This window comes from Bos indicus x Bos taurus, chromosome 3, assembly GCF_003369695.1.
Source record: "Bos indicus x Bos taurus breed Angus x Brahman F1 hybrid chromosome 3, Bos_hybrid_MaternalHap_v2.0, whole genome shotgun sequence".
Taxonomy (NCBI): Eukaryota; Metazoa; Chordata; class Mammalia; order Artiodactyla; family Bovidae; genus Bos; species Bos indicus x Bos taurus.
In genome coordinates, this window is record NC_040078.1 from 7,036,429 (window position 1) to 7,061,176 (window position 24,748).

Below are 24,748 nucleotides of genomic sequence, written 5' to 3' on the forward strand. Positions count from 1 at the left end.
TCATCATTTCTTTTAGGGTTATTTCTTTTAGGTTTGATTTAAAATTTCTTTCCCTACCACAAAGTTGTATAGAATACAGATATTCTTCTACAAATACAGTATCTTTTAGATTTGTTATTTTATATTTCACCTGAGGGTCTACAAACACTTGGAGTTTTGTGTGATGTAGGTAGGGTACACACTTCATTATTTCCCATATGGATGGATTGTCAACTGATCCAGCACTATTTGTTGAAAAATTGGTATTTCTCTACAGCTCTGCAATATTTTGTTTGTCATATGTAAGTGTCTAAATACACCCAGTTGTGTTTCTGGAGCTTTTATTCTGTTCTATTATTCTGTTTGGCCTTTCCCCTGCTTCTGAATTGGAGTAGCTTTATAAATAGATTTTGATATCTGGTAGAATTGGTTCTGACCCCTTTCCTCATTTTCAAGAGTGTCTTGAAAATCCCTTGGACTTCAAGGAGATCAAACCAGTCAATCCTAAAAATAATCAACCCTGAATATTCATTGGAAGGACTGATGCTGAAGCTGAAGCTCTAATACTTTGGCCACCTGATGCAATGAGCTAACTCATTAGAAAAGACTGTGATGCTGGGAAAGATTGAGGGCAGGAGGAGAAGAGGGCAGAGGATGAGAAGGTTATAGCATCACTGATTCAGTGGACATGAATTTGAACAAACTCTGGGAAATAGTGGAAGACAGAGGAGCCTGGCATGCTGATGTCCATGGAGTCACAAAGAGTTGGACACGACTTAGCAACTGAACAACAGAGTGTCTTGGTGTAGCAATCCCTTTCATTTTTATATAAATTTCAGGAACATTTGTCATTTTCCACACTAAAAAAACATGCTGTGATATTGTTTGGGATTATCTGTATATATATTAATCTGGATCCACTTACATCTTTACAACATTTCTTCTTCCAAATTGTATACATATTCATTTATTCATTTGTGTCTTCCCTTATATCTCCAAATTATGTTTTATAATTTGATTCTGGAAATCTAACACATCTTTTCCTAGATTTACTCCTAGGTCCTTGAAGTGTTTTGATATCATAAATGGCATCATGAATATTTTCAAGTTTACTTTTCTAAATGGTATTGTTATATGCAAACACAATCAATTTTTTCATAGACTTTGCATACTGCACCTTTCTACACTCACTGATTTTTAACAAATTATCTGTATATTCTTTGGACTTTATTGTCAAAACAATATTGTTTGTGAAAAAGGATGATGCTAATTTTTCCTTTTTTAATCTTCTCCCTCCCACTCCGTCTATTACTCTGGTTGGAATCACTAGTATAATATTACATATTTTCCTTTTTCCAATTATTATTTCTTCCATACATAGGTTATTTAAAATTCTATTTCTTGTTTCAAAATACTATAAGATTTTTCAAAATCTTCTGATAATTATTCATAGCCTACATTCATTATCATAAGAGAATATTATGGAGAGAATATTGCAAAATATTTTGCCTTGTGGATTTGTCTATTTCTCCTTATTGGTCTATCAATTTTGTATTATATAGCTTAAGTTATCTTACCAGGTGCATGCAAATTTTGCATGTTTGTGCATGCTCAGTCATGTCCAACTCTTTGCAACCCCGTGAACTGTGGCCTGCTAGGCTCCTTTTCCATAGAATTTTTCAGGTAAGCATACTGGAGTGGGTTGCCAGTTCCTCCTCCAGGGGATCTTCCTGATCCAGAGATCAAACCTGCATCTCTTGTGTCTCCTACATTGTAGGCAGATTCTTTACCACTTACACCATGTGGGAAGCCTGCTTGCAAAGTTTAAATTGTTACGTTGTTGCTCAGTCGCTAAGTCATGTCTAACTCTTTGCAAACTCATGAAATACAGCAGGTCAGGCTTCCCTGTCCTTCACTCTTTCAGAGTTTGCTCAGACTCATGTTCACTGAGTTGATGATACCACCCAACCATCTCACCCTCTGTTGCCCTCTTATACTTTTGCTTTCAATCTTTCCCAGCATCTGAGTCTTTTTCCAATGAATCGGCTCTTCACACAGGTGGCCAAAGTATTGGAGCTTCAGCTTCAGCATCCATTGAATATTCCAATGAATATTCAGGGCTGATCTCCTTCAGGATGGACTGGTTTGATCTCCCTGCTGTCCAGGAGACTCTCAAGAGTCTTCTCCAACACCACAGTTCAAAAGCATCAATTTTTCAGCGCTCAGCCTTCTTCATAGTCCAACTCTCACATCCATACATGACCACAGGAAAAACCATAGCCTTGACTAGACAGACCTTTGTTGGCAAAGTAATGTCTCTGCTTTTGAATATGCTATCTAGGTTGGTCATAATTTTCCTTCCAAGGAGTAAGCGTCTTTTAATTTCATGGCTGCAGTCACCATCTGCAGTGATTTTGGAGCCCAAAAAAATAAAGTCTGGCACTGTTTCCACTGTTTCCCCATCTATTTCCCATGAAGTGATGGGACCGGATGCCATGATCTTTGTTTTCTGAATGTTGAGCTTTAAGCAACTTTTTCACTCTCCACTTTCACTTTCATCATGAGGCTTTTGAGTTCCTCTTCACTTTCTGCCATAAGGGTGGTTTCATCTGCATATCTGAGGTGATTGATATTTCTCCCGGCAATCTTGATCCCAGCTTGTGTTTCTTCCAGTCCAGCATTTCTCATGATGTACTCTGCATATAAGTTAAATAAGCAGGGTGACAATATACAGCCTTGACGTACTCCTTTTCCTATTTGGAACCAGTCTGTTGCTCCATGTCCTGTTTCATTACAAGCTGAAACTCTTCATTAATACTTTTGTCATAAATTCTGTCTTGTCTGACATTAATATTTCTCCAATTTTCTTTTGGTTCATATTTACATGCTATAATCTTTCTCTATGCTTTTACATTCAGAATTTCTCTGTTCATGTGTTTTATTTTTTTGAAGGTACTAAACATATGTTTTATTTTGCTTTAAATTTTATTTTAAATTGGAGTATAATTGCTGTTTAGCACAGGAAGCTCAGCTTTGTTATCTGTGATGATCTGGGGGGAGGAGGGAGATAGGGAAAGGGAAGTTCAAGAGGGAGGGGATACAGGTGTACATAGAGCTGGTTCCTGAAGTTTGTATGTTTTATATGTTCCTTTAGTAAATATTAAGAAGTTAGGCTTTGTTTATTTTAATCCTATCCATCAATTTTTGTGTTTTACGTGGAGCACTTAGCTCATTTACATTATATATAATTACTAATATATTTGAGTTTATGTTTCATGTTACTCACCAACTTTGTAATTATTCTGCTCTTGATGAATTTTTTTCTGATTTAGGGGGATTTGGAGAATATTCAGTAATTTGTGTCACATCTTTTGATTTGCACTGTTCAAAATTTTATTGTTCTGTTCTTAGTCACTCAGTCATGTCCAGCTCTTTGACACCTCATGGACTATAGCCTGCCAGTCTCCTCTGTCCATGGGAATTCTCCAAGCAAGAATACTGGAGTGGGTTGCCATGCTCTCCTCCAGGGGATCTTCCCAACCCATGGATCAAACCCAGGTCTCCCTCATTACAGGCAGATTCTTTACCAGCTGAGCTACCAGGGAAGCTACCAGAGACACTTCTGATTTGCACTGTTCAAAATCTTATTACATATAACCTATTACTACATTTGATATGCAACTCAACAATATACTCTTTTATGAGGTTTTCTTGTCTCTTTTTATGTTGTGTTTTTGTTTGCTTGTTTGTTTGATTAATTTGTATATCATGGTATACACAGAAGGGAGATATGACAAGATTCTGCTTGTGGGAAAGGGGTAAAGGTGTCAAAGAGAGTTCTTAGGATATTGGTTGGTTGAAAAGTCACTCTGGAGAGTCAGAATGTCTAAATATATTTCTAAGTTGCTTGTTGTGGAATATGCAAGGCAAACCTCGCCTCCTCTACCTCTACTGCTGCAAATCTTCTGTAAATTCAACTTTGCTCACCAATTCTTTTATAAACATTTTTAAAATTAATTTTTATTTGGGGGCTTCCATGGGGCCTAGATAGCATATTCAAAAGCAGAGACATTACTTTGCCAACAAGGTCCGTCTAGTCAAGGCTATGGTTTTTCCTGTGGTCATGTATGGATGTGAGAGTTGGACTGTGAAGAAGGCTGAGTGCCAAAGAATTGATGCTTTTGAACTGTGGTGTTGGAGAAGACTCTTGAGAGTCCCTTGGACTGCAAGGAGATCCAACCAGTCCATTCTGAAGGAGATCAGCCCTGGGATTTCTTTGGAAGGAATGATGTTGAAGCTGAAACTCCAGTACTTTGGCCACCTCATGCGAAGAGTTGACTCATTGGAAAAGACTCTGCTGCTGGGAGGGATTGGGGACAGGAGGAAAAGGGGACGACAGAGGATGAGATGGCTGGATGGCATCACTGACTTGATGAATGTGAGTCTGAGTGAACTCCGGGAGTTGGTGATGGACAGGGAGCCCTGGCGTGCTGCGATTCATGGGGTCGCAAAGAGTCGGACACGACTGAGCGACTGAACTGAACTGAACTGCACTGGTGACTCAGTGGTAAAGAATCCATCTGCCAGTGCAAGAGACATGGGACAATCTGGGAGGATCCTATATGCCACAGAGCGACTAAGCCTGTGTGCCACAACAATTGAGCCTGTGTTCTACAGCCTGGGAATCACAGCCACTGAGCCCATGCACCACAGCTGCTGAAGCCTGTGTATCCTAGAACCTGTGCTCCACAACAAGAGAAACCAGCACAGTGAGAAGCCTGCACGCAGCAACTAGCAAGTAGCCCCGGCTTGCCATAACTGGAGAAAAGCCCACACAGCTTTTGAATAGCACAGGGAACGGAGTGCTCCCTTCATAACTAGAGAAAAGCAGTGAAAATTCAGCCCAGCCAAAAATAAATAAATAATTAATTAAAACCAATTTTTATTGGCATATAGTTGCTTTACAATGTTGTGCTAGTTTCTACTGGGCAGTAAAATGAATCAGCCACACACATACACACATCCCCTCCCTTTTGAACTTCCTTAGTGTTAAAGTCACCGCAGTGCATTAAGTAGAGCTCTCTCTGCTATACAGTATGTTAACAATCCTTCCTTATGAGTGGATGTTCATTTTGACAGGGAAAGCCATCAGAAAACATGTTGCAGTATTGCTCTCTGCTCCAGGAGTTGGTGACGGACGGGGAAATCTGGCCTGCTGCAGTCTACGAGATCGAAAAGAGTCGGACGACTGAGTGACTGAACTGAAATGAACTGACTGCTCTCTAAGTCTACATGGCAGTGTTAGGAGAGACATGAGGCACAGGAACTTATAGCAGAGGAGATCATGAGAAAGTATGTCTCTAGGAATTTACAGGGCTTCATGGCATCCAACACCATCACTTAATGGCAAATAAATGGGGGAAAAGTATAAACAGTGACAGACTTTATTTACGAAAATAAATCAATTGATTTGGGCTCCAAAATCACTGTGGAAAGTGACTGAAGCCATGAAATTAAGAGACACTTGCTCCAAGGAAGAAAAGCTATGACTAACCAAGACAGCATATTAAAAAGCAGAGACATCACTTTGTCAACAAAGGTGCATGTAGTCAGAGCTGTGGTTTTTCCAGTAGTCATGTGCAGATGTGAGAGTTGGACCATAAAGAAGGCTGAGCATCAAAGAATTGATGCTTTTTGAATTGTGATGCTGGAGAACACTCTTGAGAGTCCCTTGGACAGCAGGGAGATCAAACCAGTCAATCCTAAAGGAAAGCAACCTGAATATTCATTGGAAGGGCTGATGCTGAAGTTGAAGCTCCAAAACTTTGGCCATCTCATGTGAAGACTCATTAGAAAAGACCCTTATGCTGGGAAAGATTGAGGACAGGAGGAGAAGGGTGGGAGGATGAGATGGTTGGATGGCATCATTGACTCAGTGGACATGAATTCGAGCAAACTCTGGGAGTTAGTAAAGGACAGGGAAGCCTGGCATGCTGCAGTCCATGGGGTTGCAAAGAGTGGGACACAACTGAGCGACTGAACAACAGCAATAGGAATTTACAGAAACACTGAAGAAGTTTTCCCAGGGCATGGACCTGGGGAATTGAGGTAATTCTACCTAAATTTCAAGTGTTGGGGAGGGTTCACTGCAAGCTGTGTTATACACCTCTGAAGTTATTCCTACATTAGCCAATTAGGCAGCTGCATTGTCTCTGAAGTCCCCAAGAAAAATGCTTTATATTGGGGAGAAACCCCTTAGACCTCTGCCATTAGTACATTTGGGTGGACATTAATTAATTAAATTTATTAAGCCAGTGATCATGTGAGCAGAAAATCTCTAAAGACTAACCATCCTGACCATTCATCACCTGAGATTAGTCAAATTGGTTTGCTGAGCCTCTATAGAGAGACTGCCCTGCTCAGGGCTAGCCAATTCCTAGAACTACTAAACAGCTCAACCCACTTCACAAATGCACAGAATAGCTAGTCCAGAGCCTATCCTCCTGGCGGTTTAGTTACTAAGTTGTGTCCAACTCTTGCGATCCTGTGGACTGTAGCCTGCCAGGCTCCTCTGTCCATGAGATTCTCCAGGCAAAAATACTGGAATGGGTTGCCATTTCCTTCTCCAGAGAACCTTTCTGACCCAGGAATCGAATCCGGGCCTCCTGCATTGCAGGCAGATGATTTACCAACTGAGCTATGAGGGAAGCCCAGCCTCCTGACCAACCTCCATTATCTCATACTCCCAGCCACCAGTTTGAATCACACAGGGCCAGGTACCAGAAAACTAGGAACAGGCTCCATGTTCCAGAGCCCACTGAAATGGTTCAAACTAGCCAATTCTAGACCCACTGACCCTGCCTCACCAATTCCTTCCCAGGGAAACCACAATAGAGGTTACAGCTGCAGATCCCCTCCCTGTCCCTGCCTCCCCTACATGCTCTTGCGCCTGTGACCTGTGCTTTTCCATGTGCCCCTTCCTCTTGGGAACTGTGAGAAATAAGGTGGGTTTTTTTCCTGGCCATAGTCTCCTGATCTGTAAACTTTAATGATCCTCAAGCTTGCTATGAATTCACTTTATTTTAAAACAGCACCATACCTAGATGGGGCTTCCCTGGTAGTTCAGCTGGTAAAGAATCCGCCTGCAATAGGGGGACGTGGGTTCGATTCTGGGATCAGGAAGTTCCCTTGGAGCAGGGATGGGCTACCCACTCCAGTATTCCTGGGCTTCCCTGGTGACTCAGATGGTGGAGAATCCACCTGCCATGCGGGAGACCTGGGTTTGATCCCTGGGTTGGGAAGATCCTCTAGAGGAGGGCATGGCAACCCACTCCAGTATTCTTGCCTAGAGAATCCCCATGAACAGAGTAGCCTGGTGGGTCAGACATGGCTGAACAACTAAGCATAGCACACAGCACATATCTGGCTGTGCCAAATTCCTAAAATGTCCAGGATTATAAGCGGTAGGAGCACTTTTCACAGGAAAATGTGCATTACCGGGCAATAAGTACCTGTGATATTGAATGATTTGCCTTGGAAATGGACAGAGATCATTCTGTCATTTTTGAAACTGGACCCAAGCACTGCATTGTGGATGCTTTTGTTGACTAAGAGGGCTAATCCATTTCTTCTAAGGGATTTTTGATTCTTGATTGATAATATTCTAATATTCTATGCAGCTAAAGATGGAGAACCTCTATACAGTCAGCAAAAACAAGACTGGGAGCTGACTGTGGCTCAGATCATGAACTCTATTGTAAAATTCAGGCTTAAATTGAAGACAGTAGGGAAACCAGTAGGACATTCAGGTATGACCTAAATCAAATCCCTTATGATAATACAGTGGAAGTGAGAAATAAATTCAAGGGATTAGATCTGATAGAGTACCTGAAGAACTATGGACAGAAGTTCAAAACATTGTACAGGAGGCAGTGATCAAAACCATCTCCAAGAAAAAGAAATGCAAAAGGGAAAAATGGTTGTCTGAGGAGGCCTTACAGATAGCTGAGAAATGAAGAGAAGCTAAAGGCAAAGGAGAAAAGGAAAGATAAACCCATCTGAATGCAGAGTTCCAAAGAATAGCAAGGAGAGATAAGAAGGCCTTCCTCAGCGATCAATGCAAAGAAATAGAGGAAAACAATAAAATGGGAAAGACTAGAGATCTCTTCAAGAAAATGAGAGATACCAAAGGACAATTTCATAGAAAGATGGGCACAATAAAGGACAGAAATGGTACAGACCTAACTGAAGCAGAAGATACAAAGAAGGGGTGGCAAGAATACACAGAAGAACTATACAAAAAAGATCTTAATGACCCATATAACCACAATGATGTGATCAGTCACCTACAGCCAGACATCATGGAGTGCAATGTCAAGTGGGCCTTAGGAAGCATCACTAGGAACAAAGTTTTGGAAGTGATGAAATTCCAGCTGAGCTATTTCAAATCCTAAAATATGATGCTGTGTAAGTGCTGCACTCAATACGCCAGCAAATTTGGAAAACTCAGCAGTGGCCACAGGACTGGAAATGGTCAGTTTTCATTCCAATCCCAAAGAAAGGCAATGCCAAAGAATGCTCAAACTATTGCACAATTGTACTCATCTCACACGCTAGCAAAGTAATGCTCAAAATTCTCCAAGTGAGGCTTCAACAGTACAGGAACCAAGAACTTCCAGATGTTCAAGCTGGATTTAGAAATCAAATTGCCAACATCCATTAGATCATTGAAAAAGCAAGAAAGCTCATCTACTTCTGCTTTATTGACTATGCCAAAGCCTTTGACTGTGTGAATCACAACAAATTGTGGAAAATTCTTCAAGAGATGGGAAAACCAGACCACCTGACCTGCCTCCTGAGAAATCTGTTTGTAGGTCAAGAAGCAACAGTTAGAACTGGACATGGACTGGTTCCAAATTGGGAAAGGAGGATGTGAAGGCTGTATAATGTCACCCTGCTTATTTAACTTATATGCAGAGTATCATGCAAAATTGCCAGGCTGGATGAAGCACAAGCTGAAACCAAGATTGCTGGGAGAAATATCAATAACCTCAGATATGCAGATGACACCACCCTTAAGGCAGAAAGCAGAGAGGAACTGAAGAGCCTCTTGGTGAAAGTGAAAGAGGAGAGTAAAAAAAGCTGGCCTAAAACTCAACATTCAGAAAACGAAGATCATGGCATTCTATCCCATCAGTTCATGGCAAATAGATGGAGAAACAGTTACAGACTTATTTTCTTGGGCTCCAAATTCACCCGCAGATGGTGACTGCAGCCATGAAATTAAAAGACGCTTGCTTCTTGGAAGAAAAGCTATGACCAACCTAGACAGTGTTTTAAAAAGCAGTGACATCACTTTGCCAACAAAGGTCCATCTAGACAAAGCTATGGTTTTTCCAGTAGTCATGTATGGATGTGAGAGTTGGACCTTAAAGAAAGCTGAGTGCTGAAGAATTGATGCTCTTGAACTGTGGAGTTGGAGAAGACTCTTGGGAGTCCCTTGGACTGCAAGGAGATCCAACCAGTCAATCCTAAAGGAAATCAGTCTTGAATATTCATTGGAAGGACTGATGCTAAAGCTGAAGCTCCAGTACTTTGGCCGCCCAATGGGAAGAATTGACTCATTAGAAAAGACCCTGATGCTGGGAAAGATTGAAGGCAGGGGGAGAAGGGGACAGCAGAGGATGAGATGGTTGGATGGCATCATCAACTCAATGGACATGAGTTTGAGCGAGTTCTGGGAGTTGGTGACCAACAGGGAAGCCTGGCATGCTGCAGTCCATGGGGCTGCAAAAAATCGGATATGTCTGAGTGACTGAACTGAACTGAGGCAGTCATACTCAGTTAAAATTACTACTCTAAATGAAGGACTGACAAACTGAAGCTGGGGTCCCAAATCTTTCTATTGCCTCTTTTTGTAAATAAAGATTTACTTGAACATAACAAATAATACTATGTAGGAGGGCTGAGTTCCTCAAAAAGCCTTGGAGGAAATGATGAATACATTTTGGGAATCTGAAGTACAGCATGGTGATTACAAGGAATAATACTACATGAAAGTTGCTACAAGAAAAAAAAAAAAAAAGGAAGTTGCTACAAGAGTAGATCTTAAATGTTCTCACAACAATAAAGAAATAGTAAGCATGTGACAAGATGGCCATGTTAGCTAACGCTATGGTAGTAATCATTTGCAAATAGGAAATTAAATGGTTATACCTCAAATTTTTACAATGTTACGTGTCAGTTGTATGTCAACAGGGAAAAGGGTCTTAGAAATTACATTTAGGATTAATTCTGATCCTCAGATAACCGAAACAATCTTTTCCAAGAATATCAGTTGACCTAAGTAGAAAAGGGTCAGCAGAAAAGATTTTTCTTGTCAACACCAGGGTGGCTAAGTGTCCTGGGCTGGATAGACTTTTTTTGGTTTTTCTGTATAAGGAACATTACTGATGCCCCAAAGGATGGAAACCTCAAAGGACCTGAGGTTTTTCAAATCGAAGCCTAATATGTTCTTTTCTTCCAGTTGGAGAAACATCCCTACACTAATTGTGCATATCCAGACCTCCCTCCCAAGTTCACCAGCTCCTTCCCCAAAAGGCTTGATGCTAGAAGGTGTAAAAAATGGCCTTTGTTCACCAGTGGCTAAGCACCTTAGCCAGGCGACGCTCCCCCCAGACCATCCTCCCCCACAGCGCCCAGTGCTTCCTATTCCCATTGCTGTCTTACGTGTGTCGTGTCAGTTGATCCATGGATGTCCTACCTTCTCAACTGTTCCACTACCTCTGGATATACCTGGATTCATTCAGCATCTGTACACTTTTTTGAGCACCTGTTCTGAGCTGGGTACAGCATATCCATGGGTGGCTTCAGCAGGAGATGGGATTCCCTTTCAGCCAAAAGCATCCCTGGAAGGGATGCCACAAGCCAGAGAAGCTGAAAACTGGTGACTTCGGGTGAAATACAAGGACGGCTGCAACCAGTTCTGAGGAGCTTGTGTTCAGCATTGAGCTTGAACCACAGTCATTGTTGATTCCACTGTGTATTTCAGACATGTTTAACCCACTTCCGTGAGTCATACTTAGGCCACTTATAGGCTGAAGTGTCTTGGTCACTTCATCACCCCACCTCTCTCATTTCCTGAATCTTGTGAAACTATCTGAGTCCCACAGAATAACCTCATCTCACTCCTACAAGCCAGAGCAAAAAGTGGTATTTCCACAGGCCCCATTTAGGCCAGCTGCCTCCAATTCTCTCCTCAGATTCGTCCCTCAACTCGGGGTACCAGAAGGCTCCCCATGGATCTGCCTTATTACCATGGGCCTCTGTCCAAGCGAGACTGTGAGACCTTGCTGCTCAAGGAAGGAGTGGATGGCAACTATCTGTTAAGAGACAGCGAGTCTATGCCCGGAGTCCTGTGCCTCTGCGTCTCGTGAGTAGCCTCACCTTCCATGCATATGTTAAGTGTGTATCATATCTTAATATGATAACCAGGTGGAAAAGAAACTGTGCCTCACTGACTCCGCAGCCCAGATGAGCAGAATGAGAAATAGCTAGACACTGCCACAAGGAAATGGAAGGAACACGTCTGTCTAAGCTCCTCCACCTTTCCTTCTCTCCACACGCAGACTCTGTGGAGCAGCAGAAGTGGGGGTGGTGGTGAGCATAGCGCTTCAGGCAGCATAGGAAGGGAGCAGAGAGAAGAGAAGGCAGCCATGTGAGAAAGGTCCTCTCCTATAGAGGCTGATTTATTTAGTATGGAAAACATGAGATTTTAACCTGAGAGGCCTAGTTTTTACATGGCTGGCTCCGCTTGTGATTTTTAAGATACTAATAACATTTCAAACTTCGTTACATTTGTAAAAGGCTTCAGCAGACATTCCTTCCCTTCATCCTGCTTGTAGTCTGTCAAGGCAAGCCACCATTTTGTCGATGTAGAAACAGACCCTGGGGTGTCTGCAACAGCTTGCTTGTGTTATAACACGTCTGGTGTTTCCAAAGAAGCTGAGTTCCAGGTGAAAGTTTAAGCCAGAGACATACTGCTGAAGGAAGTTGCTTAGCCCAGTTTAGAAACCAATCTTAAACAGATATCAGGGGAAATCTACTATCTTTAAAGGATTCTCCTGTTTGTGGAGACCACTGAACTTTTTCTTTACCTGTTACAAGAATTAAAACCCAAGTGTCTCCAAAGATAAGCTCCAGTGCTTCTTAGAACTGGGAGCTGCAAGGCCAAAAAAGCGTGCCATTACTGACAGAATAGGCAGGGATGCCCTTCTTTCTTTATGTGACACCAGGAATCCAGATATAAGAAAGGCAGCCTTCAGGTGTTAGCAGTTTGAATTCAAGTTGCCAGTCATGTTGAGAGTGCTTTCATGTATTTCGTAGCCATCACTAATTTCTCTTTTGAGAACTGCATCATCATACCCTTTACCCATTTTTAGCTTGAGTTGTTGTCATCTTTCTACTGATTTTTTTCAATTTCTGTGTATGAAGGTAAAACTTTTTTTTTTTTTTCTCAAAAAAAGACACATAAACACAAGAAAGCTACAGACCAACTTAAATTTCATTTACTATTAATTTTCAGTAAACAAAACAGAAGCCAGTAAAATATTAAAGCAGAAAATACACTATGCTAAAAGACACTACAGTCCAATCTAAGAAATCAAGGATGTTTCCATGTCAGGAAAATTATTAGTTTAATTGTGTATTAATAGGTCAGAGGTTGCAAACTGTATAACTCATTCAAATTTGCTTAAAAGGTATTAAATAAAATTCAGCATCTATCCCTCAATTAAACACATACTCATGTGTGCACATGCATGCACTCACTTACACACTCCTAACCATATATAGCTAGATAGATGCTTCCTTAACACCAGATGAAGCACTAGAAGAATTATCCCTAAAATCATGAATGAGCCAAAGTGATTGTAACCACTACTATGTAACATTTTCCAGGAGATATCAGCAAGTGTAATTAATCAAAAGAAATACATGTAAAAATTGAAAAGGAAGATGTAAAATTATTATTTACAGTTGACATGACTTTATACCTTTGAAATCTAGATTTAACTGAAAAAAAATAACTACTAAAATCTTTACGAAAATTCAGTAGGGATATCAGCTTTTATAATTGAAATCTAAAAATCAACAGCTTCCATACTGAAATAATAACTAGTAAGAAATATAATAAAACACCTCATTTACATCAGCAATAATTAATAATACCTAGGAATAAATATAATATGAAATGTGCAAACTTAAGCATCCACTGGGGAGCTTACTAGAAGATTTAAATGAAAGGAAGAATTCAATTTGGAAGCTTACCAGTTCACCATAATTAATCTATAAATTCAGCATTTTTTCAGTAAAAAAAATCAACAGAATCTTAAATTTTCTCTTCAAAGATAGTAAAGTTTATCCAGATGGGAAATAAAACACAGGGAATCTGCCAGAGAGCCAGAAAAGTTTTTTATTAAAAGAAGGGGGACTGGCTCTACCAAATACTAAAATAGATTACTACAGTAATTACTACAATAATTAAAAGAGTTTGGTACTGAGAGATCAATTAAATATTTGGAATATAGAGTCTGGTAGAAATAAAGCCAAATACATATGGAATTTACTTTATATTTAAAAGATCATCTCAAATTAGTGAGGAAAAGATGAATGATAATTAACTGTGTTAGGACACTTGGCTGAACACTTAGAAAAAATAACCTGAATCCCTTTCTTACTTCTTAAAGTTAATTCAAAGTGGTTCTAATACAGAACTTCTTTTTTCTAAATGAAACCATGTGTATTAAAAGAAAACATGAACTATTAAAAAATATTCCTGGAATTGAGAAAGTCTTTCTAACAAGACATAAAACCAGGAAACAAAAAAGAACAGATGGCTAAATATGACCATTATAACAACAACAAAAAACTGTTAATGACAAACCAACAGAAGAAAATCAAAACTTCATTAACATGGAAGAGCTCTTAAAAAACAATAGGAACTAGACAAAGTGCAAGAGGAGGAGAGTCTCTGAAATGGAATATGAAAAAGAAAGAATAAGAAAATATTAGATAGCTAAAAAAACACAAAAGAATAACGTGATACCATTTTTACCAATTCAGTGGTCCAGAATTAAAACTGAAAACACCCAGAAGAAATTCAATTTTGGGGAAGTAATAGTGCTTACACTTGCTAAATGCAACTTCTTTGAATGGTTGTTATTCAACCACAGTCCTTACACTTGCTAAATGCAACTTCTTTGAATGGTTGTAATTCAGTCACTGGGCTTCCCTGGTGGCTCAGACTGTAAAAGCGGCTGCCTACAATGCGGGAGAACCCAGGTTCAATCCCTGGGTCAGGAAGATCCCCTGGAGAAGGCAATGGCACCCCACTCCAGTACTCTTGCCTGGAAAATCCCATGGACGGAGGAGCCTGGTGGGCTGCAGTCCATGGGGTCGCGAAGAGTCGGACACGACTGAGCGACTTCACTTTCACTTTGCTTCGATTTCTATTCAGCCACTAAGTTGTGTCCGAATCATTGCGACACCAAGGACTGTAGGCCGCCAGGCTCCTCTTGTCCATCGGATTCTCCAGGCAAGAATACTGGAGTGGGTAGCCATTCCCTTCTCCAGGGGGTCTTCATTACTGGGGGATTGAACCCGTAGCTCCTGCAGCTCCTGCACTGCAGGGAGATTCTTTACCGCTGAGCTATTGGGAAAGCCTAACATTTGACCCCAAATCTCATTAATAAAAACGTATCTTATAGTCATTACTGCTTATGCCGCTGCTAAGTTGCTTCAGTCTGCTAAGTTGCTTCAGTCGTGTCCGACTCTTAACGACCTCATGGACTGCAGCCTACCAGGCTCCTCCACCCATGGGATTTGCCAGGCAAGAGTACTGCTTATAGTATGTGCAAATTGGCATTGGCAAGATTGAGTAAATCCATATATAATATGGAAAAAATTCAAAGATCTTGTGTGAAAAAGGCTAGATATTAAGTATGATCCCATTTGTGTAAAAAAAAAATGTATGCCTATATCCCTATATATCCATAAACAGTTTTTGAAATGTATATAAGAAATTCACAATATTGGTTACAGCTGGGAAATTTAGGAGGAATAAATGGGGAAGAAAAGGTTGTGGATTTAATTTTAAAAAATGTTTATAAAAATGTAGTGAGTCCCTACTATCTATGCAAATACTGTGCTAAGGCCCTAGGGGATTCTAAGGTGATTCCAATAGGCAACTTGCAATTTTTTCAACATGTAAATAAATAAAATAAGGGTAAAGTATAAATTTCAGAAGAGACAGTTTTATACAAATTTAAAATCAGAAGAGATGATCAGTAAAGTCTTCTTTGAGGAGGTCGTATTTGAGTTGGGATTTAAAAGAGTGGATAAGATTTAGTTACACAGAAATGAGATGGAAGGCATTGTGGGTTGGGGGAAAGGCAGGAACATAGGTCCAGAAAGGGGATATTTTAAAACATATAGGAATCACACAGGGTTCTAGAAAGGTAATTTGGAAACAAAGTCAGTTTGGGGTAATATTATGGGTCTTAAAAGAATGACTCTGTAGTTGATGGGGAAACAGGGATGGTTTCTGAGAAGGGAAATGACAAGATTGGTACTGAGTTTTGGGAACTTCAATCTAATAAGGATGATATACTGAAGCTGGCAGATAATGATGGCAGTAGAGACTGCTATGTCTCTAGATGGGAGATGGTGAGGAACTTGCTGTGGTGGGGCAAGCAGTGGGAATGGAAATTAGAAGAAGGTGCAAGGGGAACTTCCTTGGTGACACAGTGGAGAAGAATCTGCCTGCCAATGCAGGAGACATGGGTTTGATCCCTGGTCCAGGAAGATTCCACTTGTCGTGGAGCAGCTAATTCACGCACCGCGACTGCTGAGCCCGTGCGGCCAGAGCCTGTGCTCTGCAACAGGAGACAGCGCCGCAGTGAGAAGACGGAGCACCGCAGCCAAGAGCAGGCCCCGCTTAACACAACTTGAAAAGGCCCACGTGAAAGCAATGAAGACTCGGCATAGCCAAAATAAAAGAATAATACATTTTAAAAATTAAAAAGAGGTGCCAAGTATGTGAAATAGATAGGAGGGACCTCAGTCACGATTTCGGCATAGGTAATCTAGCCTATACCGGGATTCTCTTTAATAATTGACATTTATGCACAACTGCTCTGTGATGCATCATGCTAACTTAAATATTCATCCAAAGCAAAAATCACTAAAATATTAAATACAAATAATAATAACAAATCAAATGGAGAGGCAGGATAAATGTCCATCAGACACCTGCCCTTAATCAAGGTTCACCCTCTTCCCTGCCCCTGTCACTCAAAGGCAAACAAAATTTCAGGCACCCTCAGCCTTAAGGCTCAGATCAAATAGCCCTCTCAAAACATTTTGGCCCCTTTCATAGTTCTTATGAAATTTTATCACATCAGTATAGACCATTCAATTGTAATTGTTCAACAATTTTTTAAAGTCTCCCATGTCAAGGACTTCCCTGGTGGCTCAGACGGTAAAGCATCTGCCTACAGTATGGGAGACCTGGGTTCAATCCCTGGGTCAGGAACATCCTCTGGAGAAGAAAATGGCAACCCACTCCAGTACTCTTGCCTGGAAAATCCCATGGACAGAGGAGCCTGGTAGGCTACATGAGGTTGCAAAGCGTCGGACATGACTGAGCGACTAAAGTTGCACTTTTATGTCAAGCAGTATAGTAGATACTCAGTTAATGCCTTCAATACACCTCAGAGCCTACAGGGAAAAATAGAGAAGCAAATGGACCCTGTGAGGTGTATGATAACTGATGACTTACGTTAGGGCATGATAGGAACTGAGAGAAAGGAATGGTTCACTCATCAAGGAGTCAAGAGCCTACATGGAAGATAGGACTTGGAGGGTGATTAAAACCATCACTCATTCATTCAACAGCACACACTGAGTGCCCACTATGTTCTAGGTATGGTCCTATGCATTGGTAAAATAGTGATAAATAGTACAGACACTAGTCCTGCCCTCATTGAAATGACATTCCAGTGAGAGGAGCCAATAAAGTGAAAACAAATCAGAGGCACGTTGCAGCAAGGGCGGAGTCTACCTTAGGTTGGGTTCAGGAAAGATTCCTCTGAGAAGGTCACAAAGCAATTCATATTCCAGTGTACACCCTGTGTGAGCAAAGTCAAAATTATCTACACCACCAGTGTTAGCCTGTTTTTCTACATCAGCGCAACAAAAGCCACTATGAAGGTGCTTTCCATGAGCCAAAAATTGTGCTAAGCATGTTACATCAATTATTTATGCTTTGGAAAGCCATCCTTGGTAGGTGATCTATCCCTATTTTGTGGGAAATGGAATGGAGCTTCTTATTAACTAAGAGGTCCAAGATCAGACTGTTAATATATTGTTATCCTGCCTTTCTTACCAATGTCCCTAGTTCTAATGCTCAAGGTGATCCTTTCGGAACTCTTTAAAGTGCCCAAGCAGGGGCCTTCCAAGCATTGGGCTTGGCAGTAGATCCTGATATGGGGAATCTTGCATTTTGCTTCTTAGAGAACTACCCTTTCTTCTTTGCTGTGCTAGAATAGCAGGATACCAACTTCCATGCTTTCACAGATACAAATGAGGTTATTAGAGAGAAGATTAGAAATAAAGGAAGGAAGTCACAGAGGAAAGTTGGTCTAGCAGCACATTATCACCGACCAGAATGCTCTGTGGTAAGCATGGACAGGAAATATAACCTGATCTCACAGCCTGATACACTGTGCAGAAAACACCAACGTGCAAAACACTGTGTAGGTGACTTGACTGTTAGAAGTTGGAACTGGGTCTAGCTTTATAGTCAGCAGAGTCAAAATGGAATAGATATTTGGAGATATAAAGGATTCAGCTGCTGGTGTGAAGAGAAAGGGGGGACTTTTTGTAGTTATAGGAAGGTTGCAAGTAAGAAGTACTTAAATCATGACTTACAGCAACAACAGAAACAGTGAGTGACAGAGATCCTAAGAGTCATTTCCAGCTCTCATATTCTGAGATCTTTGGAAAGACTTGAGTTCAGAAAGTAAGAAAAAAATCAAGCTTATTTGTTTTAGAAAAATCAAATGTTGAGAAAGGTATAAAAAAGAGAGCAGAAATTATCTCAGTCTCACCACTCAGAAATCACCTTTCTTGATATTTCAGCATACATCTCTCCAGACTGTTCTCTGTTCATATGCATGTATAAGTGAATATTATGTATGTACATAAATTACTCATATATATGATGATTTGTGACTTTTAAAGTAAAAACTTGAAGGATAATTGCTTTACAATATTGTGTTAATTTCTGCCATACATCAACATGAATCAGTCATAGGTACAACTTCTTTTTCAATGTATAACAGGTACATTTCCACATCAAAGAAAGCAAATATACATCATAATTTTATGATTACTTACTATTTATTGATTGCATATGTCATAATTTATACCTAAGTATTCATTTAGGCTTCCCTGATGTCTCAGACAGTAAAGAATCTGCCTGCAATGAGGGAGACCCATGTTCAATCCCTGGGTCAGGAAGATCCCCTGGAGAAGGGAATGGCAACCCACTCCAGTATTCTTGCCTGGAGAATTCCATGGACAGAGGAGCCTGGTGGGCTACAGTCCATGGGGTAGCAAAGAATCAGACATGACTGAGCAACTAACATTTTCATACATTTAGGTTATTTCCAGTTTGGGCCAATGGACCCAGTGTAATTTGATACAACTAATATTTTTGTGCTTATATCTTTGAGAGTTTGCCCAACTCTCTCCTCAGGATAATACCCTAAACATTTTAACATTTTTATACACATTGACAAATTAGTGCAATCAGAGTTTGCATGGATGCACACGCCAACCAAGGGCAGTGAGAAAGCCAGAAGTCAAGTCTTAAAACATTCTTTATTGACTTGTAACTTGTTTTACCATCCTCTTAAAGTATATTTCAAAGAACAGAAGTTCTTGATTTTAATGAAGTCAAATTTATCTTTTTTCTTTGATGGATTGTGATTTCAGTAATATGTCAATATATAATAAACCCTTGTCCAATGTAATTCACAAAGGTTCTCTTCTGTGTTTTCTTCTAGAGTTGGATAGTTTTAACTTTCACAATTAATGTAGCCCATCCTGATTTAATTTTTGCATTTGGGTAAGGTTGGGGTTGGTGTTTTATTAAATATGGCCACCTATTTGTTCCAGCTCAATTGTTGAACAGATTATTCTTTCTCCCAATAAATTGCTTCGGTGCCTTTGTAAAACAAAAACTATCAACTATGTAAGTCTGGCTCTATTTCTGAGCTCTTAGCCTTGATTTTTTTTTCTTTATGCAAATTCTATATTATGTTGATTACCATCAGTTTATAATAAGTCTTGAAATAAGATGGTGTAAATCACTCAACTTTTCAAGGTTATTTTGGCTATCTTAGATCCTTTGTATTTCCATACATATTTCAGATTCAGCTTTTCAACTAAGACACACACGCACAGACACCAAGACTGAAGATAGACTGAGATTGCATAAAACTATAGGTCAATCTGGGGAGAACCAACATGATAATACTAATTCTTCTGATCCATGAATATAGTTTAACCTCTTTCATTTATATGAAAGAAGTTCTACAGTTTCTTGTAAAAGTTGTAAAAGAAACTTTTACAGTTTCTCTCAAAAATGTTTTGTAACAGATCTTGTACATCTTTGGTCAAATTTATCCCTAAAATTTCATATGCTTGATGTTATTTTAAATGATAACAGGTTTTAACGATTTAAATTTTTAAATTATTTTAATTTCACTTTCCACTTATTCAATGCAATTGAGTGGATACACAATTAATTTTTATGTATTGAACTTGTATCCTGCAACCTTGCTAAATTCACTTATTGCTCTAGTGGCTTTTTGGGTAGAATTTCTGTATGATTTTCTATATGCCATCTACAATTAAGAGAACTGTACTTCTCCCATTTCAGTGTTTCTGTTCCATTTTTTTTTCTTGCCTTATTGCACTACCTAAGAGTTTTAGAACAATGTGGAAGTGATGAGTGCAAAAATCCTCATCATTTTCTGACCTTGTGGAAAAGTATTCAGTCTTTTCCCGTTAACTATGTTTTTAGCCCTTCTATTCCTAGTAGGGCTGTTTTTTGTGCATCAACTTAGATGGTAGTGTGAATTTTTGTTCCTTGTCTCTTAATCAACAGGTTTTTTTTTTTTTTCAAGATTCCATGTATAAGTGATACCATTTATCTCTGACAGCATTTACCTCTGTTTAACATGATTGAATAATATTCTACTGTTTATACATACCACATCTTCTTTATCCATTCATCAGCTGATGGACATGTAGGGTTTCTTTATCTTAGCTATTGTGAATAATTCTGCAATGAATAAGGGAGTGCGGATATTTCTTAGATATCTTGTTTTCATTCCCTTTGGCCATATACTCAGAAGTGGGATTAATGAATAACATGGTAGTTCTATTTTTACTTTTTTGAGGAGCCTCTATACTATTTTTTGTAGTGGCTGTATCAATTTGCATTCCCACCAAGAGTGCACAAGGGTTCCCTTCTCTCCATAGTTTTACCTACACTTGTTATCTCTTGTCTCTTTGATGATAGCTGTTCCAACAGATGGGCTTCCCTAATGGCTCAGTGCTAAAGCCCTCGCCTGCCATTGCAGGAGATGCGGGTTGATCCTTGGGTTGGAAAGATCCCCTGGAGAAGGAAATGACAACTCATTCCAGTATTCTTGCCTGGGAAATCCCAGGGACAGAGAAGCATGGTGGACTGCAGTCCATGGAGTCACAAAAGAGTCAGATACAACTTAGCAACTACACAACAATAATTTTAACTGGTATGAGGTAATACCTCACTGTGATTTTGATTTCAATTTCCCCAATGATTAGTAATCATCAGGTTGAGCACCTTTTCATATATCTCTTGTATTTGTATATCTTCTTTGGAAAAACATCTATCCTTTATGCATTTTGTAAAAAATACTTACGTGCATAAACATTTAGGGTTGTTCTATCCTCTTGATTAATTGACACCTTTATCTCTTTGAAAATCCCCTTATTTATTCCTGGTTAGAGTCCCTGCTCTGAAGTCTACTTTAGCTGATATTGCTAGCTTTACTTTTATTAGTGTTAATAGGATATATTTTCCCCATCAATTAACTTTTAACCTAATTGTGTCTTTATTTTTTTCAGTTAATTATTAGACTTTATTCTGAGAATTTCAACAAGTTTGCTGTTCCCCAGTGGACAGTGGAATCACAATTTTCTGTCTTTATTTTTATATCAGGTGTCTTATAGGAAACATAAACTCGAGTCTTGCTTTTTTATCCAATCTAAACAATAACTTCCCTTTACTCAAGGCTTCTCTTGTCCCACCGAAAAAAGATTTTAAGTAAGACTCAAAAATATTTAACTCTTTCCAAGTAGCTTCCTTGCACCCTTAGAAATGTGTTCAATAATATTTATAAGAATACAAAAGTATCCATCACCAAATAAGGTAAAATGTCAGAATGTTATCTAAATATTCCTATTAAAGGGAAGGAGAAATGTTAATCAATAGGAACAAATTCACAAATGAACCAGCATCATTTTTTAAGGACATTAAGATAATCCATGTCCTCTGGGTTATATTACGCCGGAAGAAGAATCGATAAATCTTTGTGGGAAGACCATGACTGTGTACTGCTATTCTTCTCAAATGAAGGCAAATTGGTTCTGAGTACTTTGCTAGGAATTTCAGATAGATAGATGGCTTGCTTTTGCTTGACCTACAGCAAATCTTTTCATAGACCTAGGGGCCAGATTTGTGATTATTTTATCCCCAAAAATGTGCACATCTAGAACAGCAGTTGAAAATACAATAACCTTGGATTAATGTTGTAATAATTCATAGTCATTCTCCAAGATATATCTAGTGATTGCACTGGCCAAATGGGTGAGCTAAATGAGAATGTGGTAGGAATCAACACAGCATACATTTCATGATTTGATGGTGCTCTTAGAATAGAAATTTCTTCTAGGGATGTGAATTGCTTCAGTTTACTCTCTTGGAAGGTGAAACCAGTTATAGGAGCTCAGGTTTGGCCCTTCCCACTACAATAGTACTCATTCTATGATTCAAAGAACCAGTAAGATTGTGCCAGTTTCCAAGTGTGTAAGTGTTAGTCACTCAGTCATGTCCAACTTTTGGGGACTCCATTGTATGTGGCCCGTCAGGCTTCTCGATCCATGGGATTCTCCAGGCAAAAATACTGGAGTGGGTTGTCATTCCCTTCTCCAGGGATCTTCCTGACCCAGGGCTCAAACCCAGTTCTCCTGTATTGCAGACAAATTCATTACTGTCTGAGCCACCATAAACACCTCAAGATGGTTGGATGACTTCACAGGCTCAATGGACATGAGTCTGAGCAAACTCCAGGAGATAGTGAAGGAAGAGAAGTCTGTCGTGCTGCAGTCCATGGGGTCACAAAGAGTTAGACATGACCTAGTGACTGAACAACAATGAAGTATTTAAGTACATTTCTGGAACTGGAGAAATAACCATAGGATGGTCCCATGGTCCCACTCAGCCCACTCGAAATAGACTCAGGTCAAAATTTATTATATCACCTGACCTCAGGAGTTCTCATTCTGAATTCCTGGATCAGGGTGTCTGGAACATTTGGGTCTCTGAGGATTAGCCTCAGTCCAGAGCCACTATCAAATAACCTTCAGAAACATGAGCACTTTTCCTTTTTCCAGTATATAGTCCCCCTGTAGGTTTTTCTGGGAAAGGCTTGAAGCGTTGTCACATTCCTTCCTTAAAAGAACCCAGAAGCCCAACATTCCTTTCAATGAAAGGGATCTGAGACTGTGAACTGGATTAAATCTATAAGTTGAATAAGACACCCAAGAATCCCTATTCTGTGACCCAAGTCAGGGTTCTTCCATCAGACCTAGAAGTTCTCTGTTTACTTTATACCCAACAGCACTTTTGACTGTCCATCATCATTCTCTGCTTTGCAATCCAGTGAATCAATTAAACATCACCACAGATGTACAGTAAGCTGTTTCTTATACTGTTACATCCCTGTGGTTTATGATAACTGGCTATCTTTGTCTCTCACTGAATGCCAATACTTAAGCACACCCCGTTATTTCCACTAAAATCAGGGAACCCAGTTCCATTGTAGAATTTCTCAATGTCAATTCTAGCTTACAGCACAGAGCCAGAGTTTTTCAAAGATGCTGGTACTCTCCTTGCAATTATTTTTTAGGGCATCATTAAATCACCTAAGGGGCTTCCCTGGTGACTCAGACCATAGAGAATCAGCCTGCAATGTGGGAGACCTGGGTTGGGAAGATCCCCTGGAGGAGGGCATGGCAACCCACTCCAGTATTCTTGCCCAAGGACAGAGGAGCCTGGCGGGCTCCAGTCCATGGGGTGGCAGATTCAGACATGACAATGAGTAAGCACAGCACTAAGTCACGTAAAGGGGGGAGAGAAATAACTAAATAGCTTGCATAAATACACTTATAACATTCTCATCTTCCTGAGTTTTTAGATTCCTTTCTCTGTAGAATGCCAAGGAAATTTTAGCATTTGAATCTCTATGGAATGTGAGCCATTATTAACTCCATGCTTTAATTTACCAGTCTAGCAAAATGTTTATGACACCCCCAGGTACCTGAGCTAATATACTAACTTCAAATCCTGGCTGAGTGTGCCTTTACTGATGAATTCAGCCAACAAATGTTCTATTTTATCCTTTTTGGTTTCACATCCTTTTATCTATTTCCACATGTACTCTTTGTATACACGTCTCCCACTGATTGAACCAATCAGAAGTCTGAGAGCAAAGGAGCCCATAGAAGTCAGAGCACAGAGCAGAGTGGGTAAAATTAGAAAAAGGAACTGGAGATACGGAAAATATCGAGCACACATGTATATATACTGGTACTGGACATATTAAGTTTGAAATGCCTAACAGACATCCAAGAGAAGATGTTAAATAGTTGGAAAAATGAGTCTGGAGATCAGGGGCAGGTTGAAGTTAGGACTACAGATTAAAATATAATTTGGTAAGTGTTTATATTTTTACAATAGTCTTTCAGTTCATAAACATTCTACCTCCTTTTGTTCTGTGAAGTATTTTGTTGGTTAGATTTTTCACATATGTTTGGCACATTTCTTACTAAGATAATTCAATGCAACCCAACAAATAGCGAGAATATACTGTGGGACAGATAATATGCTAGAGTGAACAAAGCAGACACTATTCTGATCTGAGTGTGAGCTACAGATGTCGTTGTTGAGACACTAAGTCATGTCTGACTCTCTGCGACCCCATGGACTGTATACCCTGCCTGGCTCCTCTGTCCATGGGATTCCCCAGCAAGAATACTGGGGTGGGTTGCCATTTCCTTCTCTAGGGGATCTTCCTGACCAAGGATTCAGACCTGCATTGCAGGTGAATTCTTTACCACAGCCACCAGGGAAGCCCTAAATTACAGATGAGGAAACGGATAATTAAAATTCAGTGTGATAAATGTATATTTTCAAAAGTTCCCCTTCTTTCCTACTGATGAAGTGCCCCACACCAGCATGCCTGATCCGAAGCACTAGGTGGCCTGAGTCAGCTCGCTGCCTTGCTCTGCCAGGTCTTTGAACAGTGCCTGGATGGCAGAGGTGTCATGTGGCTGGTTATAGTGGTACGTAAATGTGACAATATTGTGATATTGA

The 24,748-nt window shown here is 39.9% G+C and overlaps 1 protein-coding gene across 2 annotated transcripts in view; it reads left to right on the forward strand.

Annotated features, from left to right (window-relative positions):
• Positions 1 to 11,142: 11,142 nt before the first annotated feature.
• The window catches only part of SH2D1B (SH2 domain containing 1B), a 29,960-nt gene continuing 16,354 nt past the window's right edge, over positions 11,143 to 24,748 (forward strand). For both annotated transcript variants that reach the window (XM_027527342.1, XM_027527349.1), the window contains exon 1: positions 11,143 to 11,410. In XM_027527342.1, the coding sequence (XP_027383143.1) occupies positions 11,277 to 11,410 (134 nt within the window). In that variant the 5' untranslated portion in view covers positions 11,143 to 11,276. The remainder of the gene's footprint in view (positions 11,411 to 24,748) is intronic.